We start from the raw sequence: 26,540 nt of genomic DNA on the forward strand, positions 1-26,540 counted from the left end.
TACAATCGCAAAAAGGGCTCCATATAATGATGAGAAAGAGAAAAATCCTATTGGAATTTTGCTACCATGTATGAACAACAACTGTTTTCAAGGTTCCGGTAATTTCCCAACCCTCTGTATCCCGAAAATCAAGTTTTACATTTCCTGCTGCGATAACGGGAATTATGAACTCCTTGTCAAATTTGGTTTGGAGACAAACCGGTTTCGGCGTTGTGCCATCTTCAGTGTCATTTTTCGTTCTGAATAGTTCGTGTTTCCTTCCGCTTTTTATGTATTCGTGTTACTATCTGTTTTAACTGTCATTAGGTCATGCATACCCTTCTAAGTGCGACCGCTTTTGTTTCATTTACCTCGTTTATACGAAGGTTTGAATGAAACCACATCAACTGAACGCGATTTCCAGTATAGTGTTTATACCATGCATTTCAAAGCGGATTATGTGGCAACGCTACTGAAATGGATTGAAGTCAGCAGTTAACTTGCTGCCAAAAGGCTGCCAGTCAGTGTTCGAACCCCTCAAGCTTCAGTAGTACATAAAACAAAATTTCCGCAGTAGAGTTGGATTTTTAATTTACGAATCAAACATTGTAAGTTTTACATGAACAATAATGAAAAAATTCACGAGGGTCATTCATCTTAATAAGGAAAAAGCTTTGAGAAACCTTTCATGGAAACTTTACCTGAGTTGTGTGAAATCACCTAGATGTATGAATATTATGTTACATATTTAGGTAAATATTCATAGGTATATGAGAGGTTTCTCAAAGCTTTTTCCTTATTAAGGTGAATGCCCCTCGTGAATTTTTTCATGATTGTTCATGTAAAACTTACAATGTTTGATTCGTAAATTAAAAATCCAACTCTACTATGGAAATAATATATAGGTATAAAATAAAACGTTAATATGAGACCTTTTGTAAAATGATATTGGAACAAGTCTAGAATACCAACAGCTTAGCTATAAGAAAACTAAAAATGCGTATCGATAGAACTTTTTACTCTGATTTCAAGCATACCAATATTATTTGGCGCGAACAAAGCAAATAAAAGAGTATAAGGATAAACTTTTCTATTGTGTTATATTTTTAGTATCTCGGAAACTACTCAACCGATTTGAAAAGTGTTGATATCAATTTAAACGACGTAAATACTATAATTTAATACGACGTACATACTATAACTATTTTTGAAACAAATTTTAAATAATCGCCATTTAAAAAAATGTACACATATACAATTGCGACTTTACCACTATTATTAAATACCTATTGAGGCAATTCATCTAAACATGTAAATGCCTCGTAACCATGTAAAGCTCGTAAGCTTCCTTAATTTTGTATGGAAAATCGTTTATTTACGAGATTTACGCGGTTACGACGAACTTACGCGTTCAATGGATAACCATATTATATTATATATTATTAAATAGTATTAAAAAAAGATTATTAAATAGTGGGTTAACGTCAGTTATAAGACGGAGCAGGTATTCAGACAAGCAGAGTAGAGGAGTAAATTTTAATAACGTTAGAAACCGGAGTAGATCTACGCCAACCGCAGGAAAGTACGAATACTGCTACCAGCTGTTTCTAAATAGTGAAGTTCACAAAGTAGTGTTACCAGGAGCCTGACAGTAAGCACTATTTTTTTTTTCAAAAGTTATCTTCGATTCGTCATTCAAGCTTTAATGTATAAAAATGAAATGCAATGACAAAAACACTGAGGGAAATAATGCGTAATGCATAATGCATAGTAAAAATGAACACTTTATATTTGACAATGGTTTAAAAATGTTCGTATTTAAAAATAATATTTTCATACAAAAATGTATTACGCACGTATTTGACTGTTCACATCTGAGTTGCGTTGGCAAGTTTTATTTTATTTTTTATCTAAAATTGGTTACAACGTAATGCAGAAGCGGGCAATTGGTCGGAGTCTAGGAAATTCAATGTTAGATGTAAATAGAATTTTATATGTGCTTGTACCAAACTTTGGACTACTTACAATCACCTGCAGTCTAGTTTGTGGTGTGCTCTAAGTCTATATCAATATCCTACAGGGTGTTTATCCGTACAATTCGCGTTCTGTGGTGTTGATGCAAATTCAACATTTGAAAGCACATTTATATGTATAGCTGTAGCTGAGTGCGCAAAGATGCTTGCCAGAATTTGTTGATATCCAGAGAGGGTCAGGGTTTGAATTCCACTGCAGGTAAAATGCAAATTAAATATATTTTTGTTTTGTTTCTTATCTTGATTATTCGTTAAACGGATGCTTTTCCAGACCGAACGCGGTCATTTTAATATTCGCGTAATTGAATTAAATATTTACCAATATACAGTACTTTCGTTGACGTTTATAGTAAGATCAATTACGTTTCTATTTGATTTTAATATTTTTTCCCCTCAGTGTAATCCCATTATGCATTACATGACACTTGATAAGATGACCGGTGGCGTTTAGCGTAATAATGAAATTATCGAAACAGAACATACCATGATTTGATAATCAGCCCTATCGCCAATTTCATGTGAATAAATTATTCCCATAATTTAACATGCAAAACAAAAACAAATTGGGAAAAATTGTTTTTGTTTACTTTATAATTTTTGGGAGTAGTTGTTCACGTGAAATTCGTGATAGGGCCCATTAACTAACGTATATATATTATAACGTATCTCAAAGCTATGCGTAAGATAAATTAGAGTAAGCATATGAAATGTTTCCTTATAGTATGTACGTTATATCAGGGATGATAAATGAAGTTTTCGAAATTGTACCAAACGTCAGAAAAAAATGTACCAAATCTAATAAAAATGTAGCAATAAAAAATTTTAAACGCTTTCACAAAAACAATAAATGCTTAAAAGAAATATACATTTATTTAACGCCTTTTAAATAAACATCTTGCAAAAATATACATATATGGGTATTTTCATACGTCGCATACGTGGCAGTCGTACGTTTCAATGTGATACAAACAAGGAATACCATTTGTTTTCTTTAACTTTTTTGGGCCATTGTATAGCATATAATTAGCTCTATGTTTAACCGAAAAATGAAAACAATCGAACTGCTTGGTCCTGAATTATAAGCATTTAAAGAGAGCGTCGTTACGTGACAAAAAATGGAAGTAGATTTTTTCATTTCTTACAAAATCGCAAAACTCTGCGAATTGTGGATGGCTATTTTCATGAAACTTATTTTAATATGATTTGGAGCAATTCTAAGTTGTTTTTAGAGTTTTTTAAATTAATGAAACTTGTTTCAATTTTCTTTTACAACCCCAAGTGTGAAACATCACGTGACGTAGCGTCATGTGACATAAATTTCCATCCTTATATTTTTGTTAATATTGCTTTTAAATGAATTTTTAACGCAAATAAAACATATATTTTATGTAGAATATACTTCATATTTTGACCTCAGCGCCTACTCAGGGTGAATTTGTAGGAAATCTATGACTTATTATGTTTCAACTACATACGCCAAATTCGAACCAAATCGGACCATAATACGGTTTTTCGAAATATCTCAACCTTGGCGCCACCTAGGAAGACCATTTTACGTAAACATGATTCTACTTACATAGCCAGTATATATTTTAAAAAGCATACAAATCGGCCCGTAAATACGTTAGATATAAGATTTTTATTTTTTTTTTTGTCGTAGTGGACCTTCCGATGAAAACACCCATATGTATTAAAAGTATAATAAAAATTAGTCAAGCATTTCACTTTCTTTGAGATCGTAAGCCACATTTTGGTTTAAAGACCATGTATGTATTTTTTTATCATGACAAAAACTTTGAGAAGGTTTTATATAATCTTTTGCTTTTATTAGGAATCGAGGGTTTTTAATACTAATCTGTTTCTACATATAGCTTTTATCAGATTCTGAACAGAAAAGTAACGTTCAATTTTTGCGGAGGAATGTGGAATAGACAATAAAGGTATTTTAAAAATGTTTGCAAGCATCGGGTCGTTAAGTTCGTTTTGTTTTTATTTAATTCGTTCCCAAAACTTGCATATATTTAAATTTTGTTAAGTTTCCGTGCTCCGGTAGAAAAGGTGTGAGGTAGAAAAAGACAAAACCATTTCTATTAGTACTCAGAATTGCCAACCTTGTAATGTAGTACAAATTTTGTCGAGGTTTGTAAGGAGTAAAGAAGGAAGAAAGTATGTGTATAAATAGTAGAAGTTTTTAACCGGCGTAAATATAAAACCAATAGAAATACACACAGCGCTGCATTTCCAAATAGTACCAAAAAGGTCCATGTGGTGTCAATGTACTTTTTGGTTTCAAATTGTACCAAAAAAGCACAATTGTGGGAAGTTTATCATCACTGCGTTATATATGTACTGTACAATATCATAAAATAAAAAGTAATTTTTAGCACCTGGCTACACTATGTAATGATGGAAACAGCTGTTTTCTTTTACTGAAGCGAATTAAACTAGACAAGAAGCGTTTGTGCACTTTTTCAAACCGCATTCATAACGCTTTGAAAAGTCGGTTCGAGAGAATACGATAAATTTTTCGAATGCGCATTAAAACTCTGTTTATAAATGTGGTTTCAAATAAAATGCATGCGTTGAAACCGTTTTCAAGCAACGTATAAACGGGGTAATTCTCTCACAGGTAGGTGCTTTTTGGTTTCTTGTATTCGCCGGCGGGTAGAAATCTCTGCGGCATAGGTATGTATCTTCGCGTTGGCGTTTTTTCAGGGGTCTTCTCATATTTTTCGTACAGCATCTTGAGTGGTTCGAATATTAAAGCGCAAACAGTCAACGACGTAGCGTACCTAGGGATGCAAATTTTGAGCAGTAACATCGATACATCGATATTTCGATGCATCGGAGAAAAGAACATCGAGGCTAAAATACATCGCCAGAGGAACATCGATATATCGAGGGTTTCCGATGTTTTGCAATTTGTTAATTTCTAGTTAATTTTAAAGTAATATTGAATACTTTAATAATTATGAATGTATTTTCCTGTATTTTATTATCCTTTCTATACCCTTTCCATTATTAGAATCAAAATGCATACCGTCGTAAGATCGTTCGGGCCTAAAGATCCTAGGCCTGATCTTGTTGAAATTCCAAGGGGTTTTGGTTCTGTTTTAACGGCTAGGTTATTAGCATTCAGAATGAATCCAACAATTTTATTGAGCTTGGGGCCGTTTTTTATAAAAAATGTTGTGGAAAAGCAACAATAATTTACAAAGTTAAGAAAGTATAGATGCTATTTGGGAGATCACCGCATCTACTAATCAGACTTCTTCCACCGCGGTCATTGAAGAGATGTGGTGGTCTCCGAAATAGCAGCTTTAACTTCTACCTTTTGTAAGTTATTGTTGATTTTCAATAACATTTTTCGAGCTCAATAAAATTGTTGAATATAATTGTTATAAGGCCATAAATAAGAAAAAAATTCTGAATGAATAATAAATTTAAGGTCAGTCAAATATACCGAAAGAAAGTCGGAGAGTCTCCTTAAAGTCGATGTTTAAAACATCGGTAAAACTTCCATCGATGTATATCCAATTTCTCGATGTTAATAAATTGTAGACATCGAAGGCAAACATCGAAATTTGAACCGATATTATCGATGTTTCAAAAACATCGATGCATCGTTTGCATCCCTAAGCGTACCAGACACGATCTATCTTATGGGATTCTCGTGTTAACGAAAACTCACCATCGCATGGCTCTCTATCAACAGTAAATTTGATATGCTGCTACGTACGTCAACCTACGTTTACGCTCCGTCGTTGACTAACTGAGCTCTTACATCGGATACGGTGTTTGTTTGTTCGTTTATAATTCTCCCTTGCAATGTTTTATGCTTGTATATCTCCATGTTTTCCAATATGTTCAAACGCCGTCCTTTAAGCTGTACGTGGAGGAGTTTGGCTGCCTTATTAATTTTCATTGGTGTACATTTATTTTCGAACATATGATTTGCGAAGTTTGATTCTGTTGTGAAGCTTGGTTTTTGTGTCCTCTTATTGTAGTCTCTTATATGTTCTCGGATTCACACGTTAATTTGTATACACCCTGCTTATCTAGAGTGTCCTCGTTTGTGCTGTTGTTCAGTATCCTTCCGACGTTGTTCCTGGTTCTGAACGATGTGCGAATGTTGAATTTTTGAAAAACCTTGGCCAGTTTGTATGTCATTTTACCCGCGTAAGTTAACACTGCCCAAGCAGTATCGTTGTTTTCTTTCTTGTCACTACTTTTTCGTTTCGAGTCCTTCCTAATTTTGTCCACCAGATCTTTTTTTGTATCCATTGTTTTTGACAATAGCATATATTGTGTCTAGCTCTCTCCTGTGTGCTTCCTTAGTTAATAGGGTTCGCTCAAGTCTAGTTAATAATTGTCTAAATGCTGCGTTTTTGTGTTGTTGTGGGTGGTTAGAGATTTCATGTATTACTGTGTCGGTCGCTGTGGGCTTTCTGTATATCTCGTATTCCAGTCTTTTGGTGGTCTTGTTTATTTTAGTAGTTAGATCCAAATAGTTGAGTTTTCCTTTCTCTTCCTTATCCATCGTTAATGCTATAGTTTTGTGTTGTTCATTAAGGTAGTCTAATATCAGCTCCTCTTTGTCCCCCTTATTATGCATATTATGTCGTCCACATATCTAGCGTAGAAGCTGACCCCTAAATTGGTTGTGAGATGCTCCATATATTTCTCCTCTAGGCTTTGCATGAACACCTCCATGAGTATAGCCGATGTTGGGTTACTCATTCCTAGTCCACTTATTTGTCTGTATATTTTGTTGTTAAATCGGAAATAATTTTGATTTATCGTAGTCTTCAAAGTATTGATTATTTCTTTTGCGATTTTCTTTTCCGTTTTGCCGAGTAATATTTTAAATAAAATATCCATTGTCTCTGTTGTTAGTATTGACGGGTAAAGATCCTTTATGTCAAATGATACCAATTTAGTATTATTAGTGATGTGTAGGGGTGTCATCTTTTCTATAAGCTCTGCCGAGTTTGTGACTATATATTTATTGGGTAACTCTAGTTTGTTCTTTAGTATGGTCTTCAGGTATTTCGAGAGTTTGTATGCCGGAGCCGATCAGTAGTTAATAATCGGTCTCATCGGGTTACCTGGTTTATGTATTTTAGGTAATGAAATCATTGGAGGGGCCCAGGGGTTCATTGATGTTAGTCTTCCTGCTTCATTCTCCTTTATTAACGTTGTCGCCCTTTTTATCGCACTTTTTATTGCCACTTGGTACTAATCGGTGGGATCATTTCCTATTTTCTTGCAGCCTTTTTCTATTATTACGTGTTCCGTTTTTTCTATGTATTCATTTTTATTGATCAAGGCAGCCAAACTCCTCCACGTACAGCATAAAGGACGACGATTGAACATATTGGAAAACATGGGGATATGCAAGCAGAAAATATTTCAAGGGAAAATTATAAACGAACAAACAAACACCGTATCCGATGTAATACTCGAACCACTCAAGATGCTGTACGAAAAATAGGAGAAGACCCCTGAAAAAAAACGCCAACGCGAAGATACATACCTACGCCGCAGAGACCAAGAAAATGAAAATAACGGATTTCTATCTGCCGGCTAAAGCAAGCAACGCAATACCTGCTAAATAACGGAACATAAACCGACGCAATCACGAAAACCAAGAAAATAAAAATAACGGATTTCGACCCGCCGGCGAATACAAGCAACCATAAAGCACCTACCTGTGAGATAATGAAACAAAAGCGGGGTATTCATGACCTAATGACAGTTAAAACAGATAGTAACACGAATACATAAAAAGCGGAAGGAAACACGAATTATTCAGAACGAAAAATTACACTGAAGATGGCACAATGCCCAAACCGGTTTGTCTCCAAACCGAATTTGACAAGGGATGGCAGAAAATCGTTCCACAGTACATCATACTCCTACCCTGTCGGAAACACAAACAACCAAAAAGAAATTATGAACTCCTTGAAAATCCGTGGGCACCGGATGCTACTTTTAAATTACCGCCTTCGACCAAGCGTAATTTGAAATTTCAATATATTTCAGCGTTTCAGTACCGATATTAAGATTAATATCTGTTACATGAACGCTCCATACTCTCTTTTCATTTACAATTGCGAAAGAGTTGCATTGGGTTCAGTTTATCAAGATTGTTCCGTGAAATCGTTAGCGAGTTTCCATACAAATTTTGATAGTTGATTTACAAAGTTTACTTATAATGCATTTATAGGGTATGATAAATACCCTTATTAAATAGGTTTCTTTACAGGAATTTTTTTCAATGTACCTACGGAGTATAGTCTAACAACATTCCTAGACGCCCTTAATGCTTGCAATCAATCAGTATCCCAACACTTTATGAGAGAGTTTTTTTCCAGAGGACGCTTCTCTTAAGCATAAATTATATTTACGAAGTAAAAGTGGGGAACAAAGATTACATGTTTTAGCTTTAGTAAACATTCACATAGATAGTTACGAACGAAGAAATATTGAATACAATTTTTTCTTAAAAAAAAAAGATGAAGTAGTAGAGAAGTGTTATTTTTTAATTTTTCATACATACATATGTAAAAACTCGAAATTATTAAAAAATGTAAAATAAAGACATATTGCACCACCGAAACGCATATTTGCTGGAACTGATTAAATCGAAAAAAAATAAAGCACCACTTCCTAAACTTCCCCATCAAATCGCATCAAAATTTCCTTGAAAGTTGGGTAATAAAGGGAATGGTGCGTTATACTAAAGGCGATCTTTTGACTTAAGGAATTATTCCTTATTGCCACAGGTATATTTATATATAGTTTTAATCATTCTTTTTTTACTTTTTTTAGCAACTTCATCAAAAGATGATCTTTATCGGCGAATAGGTGGGCGATGTTCCACGAACAATATGAAAGTGGTTTTCAAAGTGTGCTGTGCTCCCGAGGAGAAAAACAAAACATTATTAAATACTGGTCTTAGCAGTGGAACATCCTCGGGTGGTAGCAGCAACGCAGGCAGTGTTGGTATAGGCATCAACTCGGCCGACGGCAGTGGCATGACAACTGGTATTGATAATTCGGCCAATGTAGATGTTGTCAATACTCAAAGTAATTTGAATCAACATCAACATATAAATAACATTAATACAATCGGTATGAATGGTGTTAACACTGGCTTAATACCGATCGGTGGTGTCAATATAGGCATAAGTGGCGGCGTGGGCACAAACAATGGTGGAATGGTGCAGATGAAGCCGATGAATGGCGCTAGTGGAACGTCAATCAATACAAATATTGATCAATTTAATCGTATACCAATACAAGCTGGCGGCATTAATGTTATGGGCAACAATATTGGTGGGCTTGGCGGTATTGGCCTTGGTGGCCATGGCGGCGGTGGCATTATGCTAACGCCCGGCGGTCATGGAGGTATAAATATGATATCCAGTGGTGGAGGTATTGGCATCGGACAGTATCCTGGTCATCCCGGTCAGACTGGTATTCGTATAAATAATGTAGCGTCTCAGCAACATCATGCAACTCATAAAAATAATAATAATAATGGTAAGGATGCCGGAGCGGGTAGTGTTGGTGTTAGTGATGATGTTAGTGTTGACGGTGGTTCGCTTAAGAACATAAATTTCGGTGATGCCCAGTTTCTACCACCATTCATTAATACAAACCATAGCAATATTGTACAAAGTACAATTAACTGGCCAGGATGGGGTAGAGGCGGTACCATACATTCTATAAACCATAACATAACTACTACCACAAGAAACGATAATAATATAAATGAGAAAAACAATAATTATTATTCACCGTCCCATAGACCGATTAACAATAAAACTAATACTAAAAGTAAGTAAAAAACGAAAAGCAATACAATATTACAACAAAACCATTCAACCACCCCGAAAATTCCACCTGGAGAAAATGCCCCACCTACAAAACCTCTGTACAACACACCTGTACATAAATACTAAATGCATTCATTTACATACACATACAAAATCTATTTTTTTTGTTCACTATTTTTTATATCTTGGTTAAATTGTTTTGTAACTCCAAATTTATGACAAATCGTTACCAAATTTTAAATAACTAATCGGCTAGAAACCAAATGCAACCTATAAAGGGCCCCAACTAATTATAATTATTTTTGCAAATAAATTTAATATAAATTGTAGTTAAAGTTACTTCTCCACCTGGATAAGGCCAGAGGCGGTCGGCCTCTGAGGATCCCAAGCACCTCTATATATGGCCACACAGAGCATGCGGTGGAGTTTGCCCACAGTGAAGCCAGAGCTTACTTGTTTGGCTCCTGAGAACTCAATATCCATCTCAATTTAGATTTTGGGGTATGAGACGATGGCGCAAGTGTTGCTCTTATTGGGCTATTTCACACTAGAATGACAGAACAGTTATTCTCACGGTTTCAAACTGGATGAAAAGTAGCAGGAGCAGAACAAAATGTGTATACGTATAGGACGTTTGAATGTATTTGAACTTTGCGCTTGAAATTTACCCTGCAGTACGGGGGAGCTACTACAGGACTGCTGAATCGGTAGCTACGTGATAAACTCCGTCAATTACCGACCGACTACTTGCAGTGTATTTCATCGATTACTTTTACAAGGCAATGTCCTAGGCGGTAGTCACCATCGGATCTCTCTGCACTACCGGGAGTTACTAAAGTAGTCACTTGCGTGATTTATGGGCGCCCTCTATCGTAGGTTTTCGCTATCTGGTTCGACGCTGCACTACCGTGTGCACTACCTCGAGTTAATAGAGTAGCTACTTACCTAGGAATCGGTGCAGCGGCTCAAAAGTAGCGATTGGCTCCAGCAGTACTGGAGGGTACGTAGCGGCATTTTTGTAGTTGCGCATGTGTTAGTGCGCTGCAGCAGAACTGCCACTTTAATGCTGGGTAGAAGCTGGAATAACTTTTTGAGAAACTTTACCTCACCGCACTGCCTCTCTTGCCCACAAACAGAGTTGTTGACCATGGACATGCTCTTTTCAACAAACGTCCCTGCAGTACGGGGGAGTGACTACAGGACTGCTGAATCGGTAGCTACCTGATAAACACCGTCAATTACCGACCGACTACTTGCAGTGTATTTCGTCGATTACTTTTACAAGGCAATGTCCTAGGCGGTAGTCACCATCGGCTCTCTCTGCACTACCGGGAGTTACTAAAGTAGTCACTTGCGTGATTTATGGGCGCCCTCTGTCGTAATTTTTCGCTTTCGCTGCTTACGACTGGTTCGACTCTGCACTACCATGTGCACTACCACGGGTTAATAGAGTAGCTACTTACCTAGGAGTCGGTGCAGTAGCGGTTCAAAAGTAGCGATTGCCTCCAGCAGTACTGGAGTGATATGTTTGATCACCTCATGCGAGACTAGAGCATAGATCATAAGACCACCTGCACATAAGGCTATGTAATACTCCAAGGTCAATAGTAGTTTGCTATTTTATATGTATGCTGACTTTCGCGTGCATTTAAAGAGAAAGGTCTCCCTGATGTGAAAGTCATTTAGATTTTCTAAGGGTTTGGTTAGAAAGGAAGTGATCTGAATTTTTGCTCCCTTTAGGTACGAATAGAAGTAGACTTGCTCTCAATATTTGACTAAGATTTTTGATATGATCCTACAGTAGGGCTGCCATAATCCTGACCCATCGACCAGGACACTTATCATCCAAATCAAAAACGAAGATACAATTGAATATGGTTCCAATATATTCCCTACAAGGACAGTTGCTTTGGTTCTAATATTATAAGCATTGTAGTTTTGTGGCACAATCCCTAGAGCTCAATGAGTGATGATTATGAAAAGTTCTGAATTTATTTTTATCATAAAGGAAAAAATGTCTCGTGACGGTGACGTAATTTGAAAAAAAGCGGCGCACATAAGTGGTCTTGAAGGTTTGCCTTACCACCATTAGCAAATTTCCGCATATCATACAACGCGCTTTGCCATTTTGTACATGCATAACCTACAGATAATTTAGGATATCTTAATTGAAGCCATTCTAAAAGACTTATGCAACATGGACTGAAAAAAATGCTTTCCTGCATGCTTCTTAGAAAGGTGTTTCCTACTTACAATTTACTTAGAATTACAAATAAGATTCAATAAGCATTTTAAGTCTAAATAAAACAATTTAATATGAACCTTAAATGAATTCCTTAAAGTAGTATGCGTTTTATGAATTAAGAAAAACTTCTTCAAAAGACGTCCCACAAAAGCCCTTCTGAAAGCACTCTTTTGAATAGCGAAATCATAGGCCCTTCAATTTGTGCCGCTCCATCCAAAAAATTAAGGAGAAAGGAATAACTTTCAGAAGGCATTTTGGATGAGATTTTAGATCCTGAAATTATCTACTGGGTAGTACATGTGTATGACCCCTCAGCCGTGTACCTGATCAGAAACTTGCATTTGTCCGACAAAAATGTTCAACATGTTCGAAAAAACGTTCCATTATCAATTTTCGACTACTACTGACAGAAAGCTATCCTTTTTTTCATAACAAAAATTTGCTAAAAATTAGAGAAGTGTCTGCATGGACCTTCATTAAAAACCAGGACAATTAAAGTGTGAACCAGGACACCAGGACAATTTGTCTAAATCAGGACAAATCCTGGAAAACCAGGACGTCTGGCAGCCCTATCCTACAGCCCTACATCAGATCATCAGTAGTATGACATGAGCATTCAGTTTGAAATTACTTACATAAGTATATTTTAGCTGTTGCAGTGACGATCCCATAGAGCAATTAATCTGTGCGTGTCCAGATAAAATCTTTAGAAATTTTTGCCAATACAGGTGGCACCAGGGACATGTTTCGGTCCGATCTGGCGAGTCTATTGTATTCTTGTGTGTAAACTTACTCATACTCATACTAGATTCATATTTTGTAACGTAAGCTCTGTTTCCGTATTTTCCAGTAAGAAACGATCCAGTAACTTGCCACTAACATAATTTCGGAGAGTAAGCCAATACAATTACACAACATACAAAGAATACGCAGCTGAGCGAATTCCCCTAATATTTACTCCCAATAAGAGAAGTATGCAAGAAAGTACGAACACGCAAAACCTGTAAGAAGTTGAAAGTTTTGTGAACAACTGATTAAAATGTTATCTTGTTAGTGTGAATTGCACAAAGCATCATGCAACCAGCTGTTTTTCTTACTGGGAAATAGTTACTAGTAATAAGTAAGAAAGTCTAAGTTCGGGCGGAGCCGAACATTAAATACCCGGCGCAAGTATTAAATATATGATTTTAACCTTTCCGAAAGATACCGCTACGTGGTATCAGTTTCGAGTAAATTAGCGTCCTTAAATTGCGAAATATTGAAGTTTCAAGCATTTTTGAAATTTACCGTTATATGAAAAGCGGCCTCAATTTTAATCCGATTTCACTAATTTTCAACGTTTTGCTTTTATGTGGCAAGCACAATTACCATACCGAGTTTGGTACAAATTGGTAGAACGGTTACCGAGATACATATATGTGATTATAAGCGGGCGGTGCCACTCCCATTTTCGAAAATTTTATCATAAACGTATTTCTTGGTAAAGAATTGTTGCAAGCATTAATTTTGAATAAATTAGCTTTAATATTTACTGATTTATGGAAGATTTCGGATTTCGCCAAATTACCGTTATATGGGAAGTGGGCGTGTTTATTGTCCGACTTTAAAAGTTTTCGGTTGTTGTTGTTGTTGTAGCAGCATACAAGTTCCCCAAAGAGTTTTTGGGGAGTGTTGTTGGAGTGACAGTCCTTGGCCAAATATAAATCTGGGTCGTTCCGGATACGTAGACCCGACTGTCGTGGGAAAAGTTTTCGGTCGTTTGGTATGCTGTAGCAAGGCTAACAATTGTGCCAAGTTTGGAAGAAATTGATGCAGCGGTTACCAAGATATACACATGTAACCATAAGTGGGCGTGGCTACGCCCATTTTCCAAAAATTTATAATATTCTTATTTTTTATTTTTTGTCTAATAATTATTTTAAATATAAATTTTGAGTGAATAATCTTCGTAGCTACCACAATATCGCAGTTTTCGTTTTTCTGAAAATTACCGTTATATGAAAGGTAGGCGTGGTTATTGTCCGATTTTGCCCATTTTCAATACCATCCGTCCTACGCCCGAAAGAAGTGCACGTACAAAGTTTCGTTAAGATCAGGGATGTTGCGAATGTGGAATTTTAGACATCCGCGGATGCGGATGCGAATGCGGATTTCAAGTATTTTTGTACCCGACCGCACTTGTACGCAAGGGTATTATAACTTTACTCACATAACGGTGTTTGTAACAGGTAAAACGAATCGAGATAGATACAGACAAATGTATACATAAATGATCAGAATGAAAAGAGTAACCGTATGCGCACACGATAACTCGAGTACAAATTGAGATATCTTAACGAAACTTGGGGAAAATGGGAAAAATCGGACGATAACCACGCCTACCTCCTATACAACGGTAGTTTTCAGAAATACGAAAACTGCGATATTTTAGTAACTACTGAAGCTTACTCACTCAAAATTGATATGTACAATAATTTTTAAACGGAAAATAAGAATATTATAAATTTTTGGAAAATGGGCGTAGGCACGCCCACTTATGATTACATGTGTATATCTTGGGAACCGCCCCACCAATTTCTCCCAAACTTGGCACAGTGTTGGCCTTCACAAAACATACCAAACGGCTGAAAAGTTAAAAAATTGCATAGTAACCACGCCCACATCCCACATAACGGTAATTTAGAGAAATACGAAAGCTTCGATAAATCAGTAAATACTGAAGCTAATTTATTCAAAATTGATGTTTGCAATAATTCTTTAGCAAAAAGTACGCTTATAATAAAATGTGGGAAAAAGGGCGTGAACCCGCCCTCTTAAGACCAGATATGTGTATCTCGGTAACCGTTCGATCAATGTGTACCAAACTCGGTACGATTATTGTGGTTGCCCCATAAAGGCAAAACGTTGAAAGTTATTGAAATCTGACAAAATTACGACCACCCTTTCATAACGCTAATTTTACCCAAAATTGATACTAACAACAATCCCTTGAGAGGAAGTAACATTATTTTGGAATTTTGGAAAATGAGCGTGATGCCGCCCACATATATCTATGTATATAAGTTTATCTCATTATGTCTAACTGAACGTTCTGTCGAAGATGTTTGAAATAGACGTAAAACCACCACTGCTTACCATGTAGCGGTAGTTTTCGGAAAGGTGAAAAAAACTATATTGAATACTTGCGCCGGGTATTTAATGCTCGGCTCCGCCCGAACTTAGACTTTTTTACTTGTTAAGAAATAATTTAGGTGAGTAAATTAGGTGATTTAGTTATATAAAAAATGGAAAGGTTAGTAATTTTTAACAATTTATTTTTTAGTACTTGAATTTAAAAATTGGAACATTGTATTCAATAAAAAGTTTTAAAAGGGTCGTAAATCAAACCTGCGCCACTAAATAACTACTCGCTCGCTGCGAAAAACTTGAAACTGACAAAATTGTCGAGACGACTTTCAGTTATATTTATTATTATTCCTTTTTTATTGCGGTGCAATAATTATTTTTTGGGAATTGCATCGGTCTGCAAGTGTCGTATGTATCCTCCTGACTTTCATCTTCACAATCTAGTATCATGGCAAGATCGTTGTTTAAACACCGTTGTTTTCCAAAGAATTCTTCATTCTCATTCTCTTGGTTGTTTCTGAATGTGGAGAACCAGTAACGTCAATAGCGTTTTTCGATTTTAGTTTTTGTAATTCAATTTTGATACTTTCTTCTGTGACTGGCCAGATATACGTTTTATCATTGCACTGGCATAATATTCCAGGGACCGAAAATAACAGTTATTTTTTTACCAGTTAAACTTGGCCTAATATTTTTTATTCCGAAAGTTTTTCTGGATAACAAACAAACAGCTTACCAAAATTAAACAAATTTGGCATCATGTGAAAGGGGACTGAAATAGCTTTTGAAAAGAAATAACGAACGAAGGTTACCATTTTTATAACGAACGAAGGTTATATATTTTTTTATATCATTTACTACTAAATAAATTCATATACCTGACCCACATACCTGTTCTATGGTAATTAATTATCATTTTTTATTGAAATAGTTTTCAATAGGTGACTTTGCTCGTTTAGACATTTCAGTTTTAAAGCTATTTAAGTACTCTTTCATTTGATAGCAAACTTGTTTAATTTGGATAAGCGGTTTGTTTATTGTCCGGAAAGGACTTTTAGTTGAGAATAAAAAATATTTGGCCAAGTTTAACTCGTAAAGAAAATAACTGTTACTTTCGGTCCCTTCAATATTCGCATTCGCAAAAGATCCGCATTGATTATTGCGAATGCGAAAGCGAATGCGAATGTTAAAATTAATGCAGAAGCTCCACGGTTGCGAATGCGAATGCGATTATTCGCCACAACCCTGGTTAAGATATCTCAATTTTTACGCGAGTTATCATGTGCACAGACGGACGGACGGACGTACGGACGAACGGACGGACAGACAGTCACCCACCGCTTAATCGATTTATCCTTTCATTCTGATCATTTATCTACGCATTTGTCTATATCTATCTCGATACGTTTTGCCTGTTACAAACAACCGTTATGTGAAGAAAGTTATAATACCCTTGTGCACGAGTGCGCTCGGGTATAAAAATTTATTCAGTAAAAATCCAGTAAAACTTGCAAGTTCAGCTGTAATTTTTGCTCTCTCCATTTCCCCTGTTTTGCTAGTTTCTTGCAAGATTCGCGTATGAAAACGCCATCCAGTAAAAACCATTAAGGGCGCTATTACAAGGTATCTATTTGCATATGTAAATGCTACTTTTTTGTATTTACTCGTATGTACCATATATTAGAACGTATCAGAAAAGTAGCATTTCATATGCGAATACATATCGTGTAACAGGGAGGGCTCTAAAACTTTTACCGGTTTTTAAACTTTACTGGTTTTTACTGGATAGTGCGTACGAAAACAGGGCTAGAATTCTGGTAGATTTTCTTTATAAACATTCCTATTGCGGTTTAACAGGAGGAAAACTAAATGAGCTACGGCAAACATAGTTGTCCCCACTTGTCGATTCGCCAAAGCATGTACTCCCAGCAATAAATAAAATAAAAAGTCAATTTATTTTTTCCCCTAAAAGGAATGTTAATGTTGTTTTAAGTTTCCTCTCCATAGTTTGCTTTATTTAAAAATGATTTAATTAGTTTCCGTTGCTTATAACTTATATTTTTGGCATTACATGCATTTCAAACATTTTAACTTATGTAACTTCACTTTGGCTTTACTCATAAAAAAATTTACTCAAATTTCGTTCTTACTACATTTATACATGCAATAATATTGTGATTTGAGCTATAGTTTTTTATAAATTCTTTCTTGCCAATTAGAATAGGTACGCAATATGCACATGCAGTACACATGCAGTATGGATTTATGCACAGATATGCAAACCTGATTGCATTAAAGAATTGTTTGTATGTACATATGTATGGAAAGATACACACATATATGTATAAAAAGACATGCAGAAACATATTTATTGTATGGAAGCCTACTGCGCCTATCTCTCCGAATCACTTCAATTTTTAGTATCTTATTCTACTCGGAGAATAAGCGCATAGGTATTGTTTTTATTTCTCGATATGACTCATCAATTTTCGATTCTCAAAAATCGAAAATTTTTTCGTTATTATTCGCGTTTTTATTAAAAATTTTAAAATAATTATATATCTATTCGATCCATATGGGCAAATCTAAAAAACAGGTAACCTTTGTGTTATTTAGCTTTATTTTCACAGTTCTAAACTAAATCAAGCTGGTTGCTTTTGGATATAATTCACTGACGTATACTTAAAGCCTCAAAAAAAATTTGGATCAATTTGCTACATAACTTTTGAATTATGGGTGTTTAAATTTAGAAAAATAATGAAAACAAGTGAATTTTTTATGTAATTTTTAAGAGGGGCACAATTAGTTATGTCATAATTTTTGAAGCACACCATATTTTGATTTGAAATTAAATCGGCGTTTAGCACTTATGTGTACACTTCATATGTAGTGGGTAAGAAAAGTGTGCATTAAAAAATAACGAAATGGCAAGTAACTCAAAGTCTGTAACTTTACATTTCAGAATTTTCAAAATTTTCGGTTTATCGCGTATAGGTTTTGAAGCATTTAATTTTAAGAACTTTTTAAGTATGTATTGTATTCTACAAACAATTGCGAATAATTTGGTACCTTAGCAAGAGGTGTGCTTTCAGAATAAACTAACTTTTAAGATAAAATATTCTGCGATCTTGAGCGTAATTTTTATTCCAAAAACACTTTAATTGAAGGCACATTTGGAAAATACGACGAACCGATCTAAATCTTTCTATAACTGCTAGTCCTTATAACATTACATATACCTGTAAAATGCTTAAAAAAATTTGCCTCTAGAAGTGTGTAAAAACCTTGATTTACTACTTTTAATGATGCTCCTTTTTTTAGGCAGAATATTTCGAGAATGGTATCAAAGCAACTGTTTTTCGACAAATGTTCTGATAGTTGCTCTTACTTAACTGGAGCCTTCTAAATTCAATGGCGTCCTCAGTTTCACCCTATTGGCTCCACTTTTCGAGATAGCGGTACTTGAAACTTTGCTTAAATTTTAACTATTTTATAAAAAAAGTCCCTCGGTTTTGAAGATATTGTACTAAAATTTTGCACATAACCGTTTTTTGATATTACCTTAACTATTCCATAAAATCATCGAAATCGATTCACTAAAACATATAGCTCCCATACAACTGATTGATCAGAGACGTTGTTTTGCGTTATAGCTCCTCCACTTAAACAGGTTAAAATTTAGTATAGGTTCAATTTAACATATAGCACGCATACAATTTATTATTCAGATATGAAGTTAGAGTTATAGCGCAAAAACACATATCTGAGTAATCAGTTGTATTGGTAATATTAAAAAACTGTTATGCGCCAAATTTTAGTAAAATAACTTCAAAACTGAGGGAGTTTTTATAAAATAGTTAAAATTTAGTCAAATTTTCAAGTACCGTTATCTCGAAAACCGGAGCCAATCTGATAAAACATGGCATGCCATTGAATTTAGAACATCCCAATTAAGTGAGTTCAACTTTCAAAATCTTTGCTCAAAGTTTACAACTTGTACAGCGTAATTTCAACCCAGCTTATTCTTTTGTTTTCTAGTTCATGCTTATTTCTCGTCTAACTTTTGAAGCATTTGATGAAAATAAATTACACTTATATTAATCGATTTATTAAGAGATTACGAATAAAATGATATATAAAACATAGGTGTGCGCACAAATTTAAAAATTAAAAATTTTTTTTTTGAAAGTGTACCTATTTTTTAGATTTGCCCATATATGTAATACTTCTATATTGGCAGTAAGCTAACTTCTCAATGTGTAAGCATTCCGAAATCAAACCGTGTGGGGAAAATCTCTAGTTCTGAACTGGTGCGCTTCTAGTATATTTAGACCCAGTACTGGTTCGCGATAAATCTCTTTTGCATGCAAGCAACTGGCGAATTTAACATGGCGATGTCCTAGGAAGTGTCAATTGCCCCCCGCTGCATCCTTTTTTCGATAGTTCCGAACTAGACCTAAATTCTATAGTTCCGAACCAGTTCAAAAATCGACAGACGAAAGAAAAAATCATCATGATTTTTCAATCTTTTTGGTTCATCCGTGGCGCGATTTTAAGTTATTTTGGAAGAAATGTGTTTTCAATTTGAAATTAAATTTTTTTGAATGTACATTTCGTTTACATACCTTTAGCTGTAGCTGAGTTTGCAGAGGTGCTCGCTGTTATTTATTATATTCCAGACGGTCCCAAGATGTTGAAATGTTAACACAAATTTTAGTTTTGTATTACCAAGCTATGAAAAAGCATCTGCGAAGCACAGAATAGAAGCGTATTTGAACGAAAAAGCCGCCGAACACATATCTATGTAAAGTAAACAAGCCCCCCGCTGCATCCCTTTTTCGATAGTTCCGAACTAGTTCTAAATTCGACAGATAAGATCTAGTTCGTTCTGCATCCCGTTTTCTATAGTTCCGAACCATTTCTAAATTCGTCACTTTAGATATAGATTTCTAGTGAAAAAACTGTAAAAAATTAGTTTTTTAAAAGTACCACTTTTCGCCGATTTTGGACTGGAGGGGATCTAGTGCCTATCGGACTGGTTCCTTTTTGGCGATAAAGACCTAGTACGGAACTAGAAATTTGATTCACCAGTCCGCGGTTTCCCTGCAGGGAAGCGAGACAGTCTAGTACGGTTTTTGTCAATGTGTTGTGTACTTGAGTGCCGTTTTTGTATATGAGTTGTGTACATGTTTATTTATAAACGTGTGTGTTCCTTTTCTTTCGTACGTGTTTATTGATATATCTGTACTGTAGTGTTTTCGGACGGTACTAGCACTTACTGCCAATATAGGAGTATTACATATATGATCTTCCGATCTTGCTATTTTTAATTTGCTTTTTACAAAAAAATCAAAGATAAAAATTAATTTTTTTCAAAAAGGTCATTTCACTTTTTTCAATTTTTAGGTTATAATAGATTGCCGCTTCCACATATGTTATTGTTTGGCCAAGCACCTCCTCCGATTTGTTGCGTGCGCCTTGATGTTGTCATACAAAGAGGAGGGACCAACAGTTTTACGCCGACTCCGAACGGCGATTGTATTTTAATGAGAAGCTGTTTTTCATGGCAGAAATACGCTCGGAGGTTTGCCATTGCCTGCCGAGGGGCGGCCGCTGTTAAGGAAAAACCTTTTTTTCTAAATTTTGTTTCCGATGGTGCTTTCACCAGGGCTTGAACCCAGGCGCTGCCGAGTGGAAGCGCACACTGCTTAGCACTACACCACAGCGGCCGCCCGTAGTTATATTTTTTTTTAAAGAAATTGAAAAGCAATACCAAAATATTTTTAGCTTAGTCAAGTTAGTTTTTTTTTTAAAGAAATTAAAAAGCAATAACCAAAATATTTTTAGCCCAGTCAAGTTAGCTCAATAAATAGGGGTAAGCAGTGTTTGAATCGCGGACTACAAAATAGCATAAGCTAAACTTTTTTGCTTTTCAAAGCAAGCTGCTCTTGGCCATTTTCAATACATTTGCAATTGCTTAGCTACCACTAAGAAAAATAAAGCAGCGAAAGCAGACAGCCTTTGCTCTTGCTTACAGCGCAGTTTGTTATTGCTTAGACAGTCAGCCGAAGCAAACAGTTAAGAAAAAGTGCTGTTGCTGAAAGCAGATCCTTACTGTCTTCACATGCTTGAAATTCTCACTTGACAACATACTTTTTCATTTGTAAAATGTCGGCAAAAAAGAAGTTCGTATTTTTCACCAAAATAAACGATTTTGCTACTCTGAAGAATTCGGCGAAATGAGTAAATACCTGTACAACAAAAATGATAGTTGAAAGCATGCGAGAGCTCGCAAACCGCTCGGTATGCGAGAAAGAGTAGCTTCGTACTTTTTGCGGTCTACACGTGTGGCATCTCGCATGCATCGTCACGCAAGCGAGATTTTCCAGGTGCATACGGGTACCTACCCTAATGGAAGAAAGTGTTTTTTTTAAATCAACTAGTTCAAAGACTACTTTGAAACAAATGCAGTGAGTTAAGGTACGGTTAAACGTAGAATTGCTAGCGCTTTTTCTATGCATTTTGCTGTCAAAATGTGAAATCGAAAGTCTACTTTCCCGTGTAAGCTGCCAGAAAGTCCTTTTTGAAGATTTGCAGAAATCACTTTCGGATATAAAAATTGCAAGGTGTAACTGCAACTGAAATTACGACCCGTCTCCACAGGCAAAAGTTTTTGCCTACCAATTGTCATTTTTATTGCCTGACATAAATTTTATCAGAGGCAATATTTGTGCATTTTTTATCTCGATAAAAGCATTTGGATGGTGGCTATTTTTTCCGGATTAAATCACTTACAAAATTAAAAAAATATGCTATTTCACACCCAAATACATAATAACAAATATCTTAATAGAAAAAAGCTCAATTTTTGCTTTTATATTGAAATATCAATAATGTTGCCGCCACGAAGTTATCGCGCATATGAAAAGTTAGCTATGAAAGTACCAAATTGCTGGCAATATTTATCAAGATAAAAGCTTTGATAATTATTGCTTGCCGAGAGCAATATGCGGTTTCCACTGGCAAAATTTTGCCTGATAACATTATCAAGATAAATACTTTTGCCTGTGGGGACAGCAAGCTACGCAAATCGATTCGAGAAATGCTAATTGCAACTTGCTCGTGCTGCACTAGTAATTTTCATTTTTGCTGCAAGTGCTATCCAACCAATCGAGTGTTGCCGTGCGATGCACATAGGAACGAATCGACAATATAGGACGACGAAAATGTTTACTCTATATGTATTTGACAGATTTCAATGAAATTTGGTATTTGGGGATTTTCATCATCACTGATAACGAATATTAAATTAAATTTCCATAATTCACAATGGCGGATCCAATATGGCGGACGATTTCTTCAAAAATGTATAAATTTTTATGTAGCTTGGTATTTACTCTATATGTATCTGACAGATATCAATGAAATTTGGTAATTAGGGATTCTCGTCGTCACTGAATTCGAATATTAAATTAAATTTCCAAAATTCAAAATGGCGGATCCAATATGGCGGACGATTTATTACAAAATGTATAGATTGTTATGACGCTCGGTACCCAGACCTTTTCGTCGTCACTGATTTCGAAATTGATATTTAATTTAAAAACATCAAAATGGCGGATCCAATATGGCGGTCGATTTCCTCAAAAATGTATAGATTGTTATGAAGCTTGGTATCCAGAGATTTTCGTCGTCACTGATTTCGAAATTGATATTATATTTTCAAAAACTCAAAATGGCGGATCAAATATGGCGTTCCGAACAATTGGCGTTTTACTTTTAACGCAGTGCATTACCTTTAGCACCATTTGAACTCATTTTGAATTTTGAAAATGTAATTTCAATTTCGTAAACAAAGATAACGAGGATCTCTGAATACCAAGTTTCATAACAAACATTTTGAATTTATAAAATCTGATATCAATTTCGAAATTTTTGACAACGAAAACCCCTGGATACCAAATTACATTGAAATCTGTCAAATACATATGGATTAAACATTTTTGTCCTCCTATATTCTTGATTCGTCCCAATAAATGACTTAAGAAAAAGATGCTCTATTTAATGAAGGAGGAAAGGGGGAACGAGCTTGTGATATATTCACATTGGCAATTTGTTCGATTTTCGAACTGTTGAAGAGAAATTGCTGTACTCGTTGGACATTTTTTTATAACTCTAACTAATATAAAAATTTAAAAATTTTTTAATAAAAAAAGCCAATTTATAAAATAGCTATTACACCCATTTTACAAACAACTATATTATTAACGAAAATCGAAAAATAAAGTACATACCTCACGCCTCTTTTTCCATGTTGACAAAACTATTAGTTGTTAATAAGAACAAAATGACAAGCGAAACTATTTTATCATCGCTTCAAACAAAAAATTATTTAATTCGACGAACGAACGCTGCGTTGCGTTAAAAGTCAAAATTAGTGTGCTACATTGTGGACTGGTTTATAAGGAGTATTAGAAAAGTATGTGTGATAAGATTTAAAGACTTTTGTTTTTCTATTTTTGTCGTCGTAATTAGTCACTTTGTCCTTATGTGCGACGCGATTTTTTTATTTGCCGCATAAAAAAAATGTTCATAAAAATTTCTTTACTTTCATACAAAAACAGGGGATGCGTTCCAGTATTTTCAAAAACCGCATAATTTCAGGTACTCCATGTAAAAAATTCTAAAAAACCGCATAAAAAATCCAGCAAACATTATTATTCTATGTAAAACTGAACATTAATGAAATAAATAAAATTGTGTCTGTATTTTAAACAGAAACAAAAAAATACCACAATAAATACATGAATTATGTAAGAATACAAAGACAAATTAATCATCAGAAGCATTGTCTCTTTCGCACTGAAAAAAGTAATAACAACCCTCAAAAAAGCACAATCGCTACACCGAAAAAATGGTTGAAAAAGTAGTGTCGGAACGTTTGATTTTCGGAAATAAAAACTGCTTTCGTAAGTCACTTTACATGCAAGGTGTAACTGTTCCTGCAATCACTTTTGGAAATTTTTGAGTTTGACAATTTTTAATAACCTTGATTTTTTATTGCTGCTTTTAATAGGAATTTTAGAAAAATATTAGACTTTTAATGCTTCCAAAATTAAATGTATTATAACTAATGCTGCAGCTAGTTAGAAGTACGTGCCCCGTTCAGCATACCTGAGTTCTTTTTTTTTTGTTATTAACGCATTAAACAAGGTAACATTAATACGCTCTGATACTGCAACTAATATGAAACACCAAAGGCATACTAGGAAGCAATTTTGTTGGAATAAATTTAAAAGTTTGTGGTAAGCGAAATGTAATATACATTTTTACAAAAATACTTAAAATACAAGTGCTGCTACTAGCTTCCCATCAGGTCACATACAGTTGTGCGTTTGAGACGCCGCCGGAATGTTGAAACCAGGAGTAGGTTGGAAACACTCGAGTTGACATGAGATATCAACCGCTGTTGATGAGCTCTGGCAGATTGCTTAACCACGTCAGTGACAGTAGGCATACCAAGATCGGGATGCAGGTCTGAATTCCTCACGTAGAACGGAGCATTAACTATACCTCGTAGTACCATTTTTTGAAACCTCTGCATGATGTTTATGCAAGATTTGCTTGCACAACCCCAACGCAGCTTAGCAATAAGTGTAAAGCTAAGATATTTTGCTTCGTTGACATAGGGAACGCTAATCTCATTTATGAAGATTGGTTTGTATGGTAACTTCTTTAATGCCATTTCTTTGCCCAAGTCACTACAGAATTTACCGCAGATTGTAGTATATTTATAGATTCTTCTACCGTTTTTCCGATCGCCAAGGGCGCCGGGTCCGCAAATGTTGCAGTCACAAATTTCTCCTAACTTAGCAAGTCGCAGTAGGCGTGCCAACAACAGTTTTTCAAAGAGTTTAGATAGCAAAGGGAGTAGCGATATTGGCCTGTAGGAAGAAACTTCATTAGGCGGCTTACCAGGTTTCTGGATCATAATGACGTCTGCCATCTTCCAATGGATGGGAACATACTATAGCTCGAAACAGCAATTAAATAAGTGTGTCAGGTAAACCATACTGCCATGGGGTATGTTTCTTCAGCTGTAATAAGGTCAAAGCCCGGTGATTTCTTTACCTTCAACTTGCTAATCTGACTTGAAACGTCTTCAGGACTAACGTTACCTCCGGAGCAGGCTGTGCTTGTTGTATCAACCTCATTTGATCCTTCCTCAGGAGTGAACGAACGTGGTTTTGAGGTGTTCGGCGAAGATGTTTGCTTTTTTCGCGCTAGTCTTTGCCCACGTATTCACATCGATCTTCAGTGGAGCACACCTGGTTGTAGTTGGTTTTGCAGCTTTCCATAATGAGTAGTCGGTTGTCTTTTCCGACGTTAGTCCCAATAAGTATCGGTTGAATGAATCGTTTTTAAAAGCTTTAATTGCCGCCTGTAGCTGCTTCGTTATTTTGTTTAATCTGCCACCGTCGACGAAGCTTCCTCTTTTCAGATACTATGTCCATGACAGAGGCGGGATATTATTTCCTGTTCTGGATAAGCTTCTGTAGAGGAGTACTTCTCCAAGCGGCTTGTTGGATTCGTTGGATGAATCGTAAAACTTCATCGCCAAGCTGATCAACATGTGGTGATTTATTACAATAATCGCTATGTGTTTTCTGTTAAAATTTTCTCGTAAATTTTTAATACTAATGTTCTTCATTCTACAACAAGTTTTAGGAAAATTCAAAAAATTATAATAAAAAAACCCCAAACTTCTCTTCTTCTTTATTGGCGCTGTAACCGCCTAAGCGATTTTAGCCGAGTCCAAACCAGCACGCCAGTCATTTCTCTTCTGTGCTAACTGACGCCAATTGGAAAAGCCAAGTGAAGCCAAGTCCTTCTCAACCTGGTCTTTCCAACGCAGAGGAGGCCTTCCTCTTCCTCTGTTACCAGCATCGCGACCCGCGTTGAATATTTTCAGAGCAGGAGCGTTTTTGTCCATTCGAACGACATGGCCAAGCCAGCGGAGCCGCTGAATTTTATTTCGCTGCACTATGTCTATATCGTTGTAAAGCTCATACAGCTCATCGTTAAATCGTCTGCGATATTCGCCATCACCAACGCGTAAAGGTACGTAAATCTTTCGCAGAATCTTTCTCTCGAAAACTCCAAGAGCCGCCTCATCAGATGCTTTCATTGTCCATGCCTCCGCGCCATACACCACCACAGGCATGATGAGTGACTTATAGAGTGTGATCTTTGTACGACGAGAGAGGACTTTACTTCTCAATTGCCTACTCAGCCCAAAGTAGCACTTGTTGG

At 35.7% G+C, this 26,540-nt stretch overlaps 1 protein-coding gene across 2 annotated transcripts in view; it reads left to right on the plus strand.

The window, feature by feature from the left end:
* LOC118745604 overlaps nt 1–26,540 on the plus strand; it is a 161,511-nt gene that overhangs the window by 109,905 nt on the left and 25,066 nt on the right. The window contains exon 3 of one of the 2 annotated variants that reach the window (XM_036479116.1): nt 8,847–9,857. In XM_036479116.1, the coding sequence (XP_036335009.1) occupies nt 8,847–9,857 (1,011 nt within the window). The remainder of the gene's footprint in view (nt 1–8,846; nt 9,858–26,540) is intronic. The other variant, XM_036479117.1, reaches the window with a different exon arrangement.

This window comes from Rhagoletis pomonella, unplaced genomic scaffold, assembly GCF_013731165.1.
Source record: "Rhagoletis pomonella isolate Grant_MI unplaced genomic scaffold, Rhpom_1.0 Rhpom_scaffold_00009, whole genome shotgun sequence".
Taxonomy (NCBI): domain Eukaryota; kingdom Metazoa; phylum Arthropoda; class Insecta; order Diptera; family Tephritidae; genus Rhagoletis; species Rhagoletis pomonella.